The sequence below is a fragment of the Puntigrus tetrazona genome, chromosome 1 (genome assembly GCF_018831695.1).
Source record: "Puntigrus tetrazona isolate hp1 chromosome 1, ASM1883169v1, whole genome shotgun sequence".
NCBI lineage: Eukaryota > Metazoa > Chordata > Actinopteri > Cypriniformes > Cyprinidae > Puntigrus > Puntigrus tetrazona.
In genome coordinates, this window is record NC_056699.1 from 9,765,503 (window position 1) to 9,769,348 (window position 3,846).

General features: G+C 43.6%; 1 protein-coding gene across 1 annotated transcript; it reads right to left on the reverse strand.

The window, feature by feature from the left end:
* Positions 1 to 1,044: 1,044 nt before the first annotated feature.
* fgf20a (fibroblast growth factor 20a) lies at positions 1,045 to 3,593 on the reverse strand. The gene is made up of 3 exons (XM_043233514.1): positions 2,744 to 3,593; positions 2,242 to 2,345; positions 1,045 to 2,034 (listed from the first exon to the last, which is right to left on the reverse strand). The coding sequence occupies exons 1-3, from the start codon at positions 3,018 to 3,020 to the stop codon at positions 1,789 to 1,791; spliced, it is 627 nt and encodes a 208-aa protein (XP_043089449.1). The 5' UTR covers positions 3,021 to 3,593; the 3' UTR covers positions 1,045 to 1,788.
* Positions 3,594 to 3,846: the final 253 nt, after the last annotated feature.

Consider the following 3,846-nt stretch of genomic DNA (forward strand, 5'->3'; position numbering starts at 1 on the left):
CACAAACATTGAAACCTGAGAAAAAACCTAGAAAAGTTCAAATGGCGCTTAGTGGCTTTTGCATCTGAACTCTTCATTATTTTTATTTAATTTGTAGAATTTAAACAGGAAAACACTATATCAAAGTGAGAGAGTTTTTTGCAATTCTCCCTATTTCTATTCATTATGTGTTTGAGAGCCCTCATGCTAGTGTTATTTTGGAAACGCATGTGTGCCTCTCCCCATACCCTACCTAAAAAGTATCATTTCCTTCATTAAAAACACGTACATACACAGTCACCTCACTCTCACAGACAGCCAGGTTGACAGGCAGCCAGCTCATAGAGTGTCATCAAAGCCAATGAATCACAACCGTGGGGTGGGAAAGGAAGTGAAAAGCATCAAACAGAAAGAAATAAAAGATGGGAAAAACACAAATTGCCTAATTGTGCTGTTTCAGACCGAACGTGACTCTGTCTGTCTTGAAATGACCTCATGCTCCCTAAGAAAACCTCCACCTGCACTGGCTGGGCAGACGTATATATCCCAGAAATCCTTCATTTTGCAACAGCTTTGAAAGCTCCTGGTGCACGGCTTTCAAAAGACGCTTGGCAAAAGAAAAGGCCACTTTGTGAAGGGCTTCCCGCAGGCCAAGGTGTCACTTGAGAAGGTTGCCGTTGGAAGAAAACGGGAGGGGAAACCGTTTTTAGGTCATTGTGTTTTAATGTTAGCATTGTGCTGCCTTTTTAGGGTAGTGAGAGAGAGAGTGAAATGGAGAGATCCCGAAGCATGAAATGAACATTTTTAGCAAATTATATTATCGTGCAGCAGCGTTTAGCATAACTGTTTAGGCTTTTGTTTAGGCTCATTTGATTTCATTTCCCCACAACAGAATCAATGAGCATCACGCAGCTGCAGACACCTGCTGTCCCTGCTTACGTTTCCCTAAAAGTTGACCTTTTTCTGCAAAATAGAAATTCAATAACCATTCACCTCTGAACAGGTGACCTTATGTTTCTACTGAAAGGACAGACACAACAAAATGAAGTCATTTGAACTGTTTAATTCTCCAGTGAATTCTGGAACATTCTCAGGCTCTTAAGGATCTGGTTTAATGACATGAGAGAGAGAAAAAAAAATGGGTGGGGTTGGGGGTCACCAAGGTGGATACCACATACATCCAGAAAATTAACAACTCATAAGAAAATACTTTCTTCAGTAGTTCTATCTCTAGACATCATGTCTCTATAGTGGTAGAAAATAAAGCTCTCATGACGTCCTGTTACATCTTGCATATATTCTTGTAAAAATATTCTTTTAAAATAAATAAATATATAAAATAAATATCTTTAAAAAACATAAATTAAAGGACCTAAAGAGAAATGTTTGGAGGAGTTTGTCTCCTGCTTGTCCATGATAGTGTTTGGAAGAGTATGAAATCTCAAAAGCATTTCACAGAATTCCTTCAGAAGCCTTCTAGAATTTTCAGTAGTAATAGTAGATGTCCATCATTCTCTGGCAAGAAGTTCACCAGTGCTCTCTTTTAATCCAAAATCCCTTGTGTCATACGTACAGCAGGTGCGAATGGATCCGAAATAGTGTTCTGTTCTTCGGGAACTATCCAGACCTTTGGTTCCTGCCACTCCAATCAAGGGCTTTCCATCTCCTGCTAATGCTCCAACCTTGGCCCGCAAAAGAGGGCCTCTTTCCCCCCCTGTCTGCACTGCTTTCTCCTGAGACAGGTTCGTCCGAGGGGGATAAAGAGCATGCAGGTGCTTTTTTGGGGATTGGGTTTGAGGTTCAGTGGCTTCAGCTGTGACCTAGTATCTCCTTGTACAGCTCAGGAACCCGCTCTGGATCCACAGGCCGCGGCAAGAAATGCGTGAAGCGCTGGTGCCTCCGAGAGCGAGCTCCATCTCGAGACGTCCCGTCTTTGTTGAGGGCTACGTAATAATGGGATCCTCGCTCGCCGTGCCGATACAGGTTAGAAGAGTAAGTGTTGTACCAGTTCTCCTCAAACTGCTCCCTGAACACACACTCCGCTGTCAGCTTTTCCTAAGAGAAAAAAAAGAGGCCAGGCAAGGGTTAACCACACTGCAAATGGAAGAATAAACTGTGTCCAAAGGCTATTTGAAATTACACCATAAATCATTCTCTCGGTTTAGCTCGACCAGGCTATGAATGAAATTAATTGTTGCATTACTCAAAAAAATATACAGCCGGCACAGTACCAGTAAGAAGAAGAAAACGTGCTATACTTACAGATCCATACAGTTCGCCCTTGCTGTTCATTCCCAGATACAATCCGCTATCCACACCACGGATGCTCACCATGCCCACAGCGAGGCTAATGAATTCCAATATACCTGTGAGAAAAGCACAGCTGTTAGTTCCCAGTTGAGACAGCAGGACAAGCACCTGCAATAGTGGCATCAAACTGCCCTATACTTAATTCATGACGTCTTTCACACTTAATCACTGTGTTTTGCTATATTATAATGTTATTCGAGCACAGTGTGACAGTTGGGTTTATGGAAATAATAATAATCACCGTCGTCGTGATAATATCATATTTTACATTACAGTGCAATTACATAAGTACCAATAGTCAGCGGTTTCATTATTAAAATAATAATATAATATGTTTGTAATTTGATTTCGGAGTTAAAATAGTAGTCAGTTTTTGGGTGTTTTTTTATTTTTGTAGCATAGACTATATAGTAATAATATTAATAATAATGAAACAACGATGGATATTACTTACCAAATCTGCTGTGGTCTTTCCTCGTGCCTTGCACCGAACCGTCCGGTAATATCTCGAGGTGGTAGCCGGTCCTGCAGTAGAGCTGCCGCCGGCGGAGGATCCCTTTCAGATGCGTCAGGTCCGGTGAAGTGCTGCGTGACAGGCGCTCGGCGGAGACGAGGTGCTCGTTCATCAGAGCACCGGAGTCCCCGGGGGGCGTGAGGACAAAATGAGACCCGTGCGCAAAGCTCTCCAAGCCGTGAGAGAAGCTGCCCACCAGTTCGCCGACTGCACCCATCACCGACACTCGAAGAAAAGTTACCTTGAGGAAAGCCCCTGTGGTTTCTCTTTCCCTAGTGTTTTGCGCAGTCACTGCTTGCGGCTTTGACAGTCAATGCGTGTTTACATCCGATTCTCTCTCTCTCGCTCGCTTCTGGTTTTAGCACATGCTCTCTCGACCTTCCAGGCTACTCCCCTTTGCTCCGGTCCCCCGTGTATCCAATACTCTCTCTTACGCACTCCAGCACACAAGCTTATGCGGCTTCTCTCCTCTTGTGCTCTCTGGATGTGACTGGCTCTGCTCCGAGACACCAGCCTAAATATGGCCCTTATGTAAATGCCCTCTTGACATATGCTAATTGAGTCCTTTATAGATGACTGTTTGAAACATAACTCCTTGATCGTTTGATCCTCTTCTTCGGTCTTCTTTGATGATCGGTTTCATCTGCATCCACGCGCTTAATCCATTGATGGATTATGATAAAAGTGCAGAAAGCAACATTGTGGAGATCGGTGAACAAATCTTTGCAACGAGAAAGAGAAAAGTGCAGTTGGATGAAGAAGAGGGATGCGCACTGTGTACCGATCCGTTCCGTTCCCGGGGTTTACGCGCACTGACGCGCTCTGGCGAATCTCTAGTGTGAAGCAGGTGGAAGCCAAGGAGGAAAAAAAAGGAAAAGAAAGGGGGCGGTGCTCGATAGAGAACGAGAGAGAGAGGGAGAGCCGAGAGACTTCAAGGTGTGTATGTGTGTATGCTGTGCGTTGCTAGTATTTTATGCCAAAAAGTGGCTTCTAGATTTCCGATTTGGTTTATACGCTGAAAAAAATGGTTTAGTAGAATTGAT

Bases quoted from the DNA above. Each gene is read 5' to 3' on its own strand.
- fgf20a (XM_043233514.1), bottom strand. From the start codon at position 3,020: ATGGGTGCAGTCGGCGAACTGGTGGGCAGCTTCTCTCACGGCTTGGAG. The intron at 2,346-2,743 runs GTAAGTAATATC...CTTTTCTCACAG, and splicing joins GAAAGACCACAGCAGATTTG to GTATATTGGAATTCATTAGC. The intron at 2,035-2,241 runs GTAAGTATAGCA...TTTTTCTCTTAG, and splicing joins AGGGCGAACTGTATGGATCT to GAAAAGCTGACAGCGGAGTG.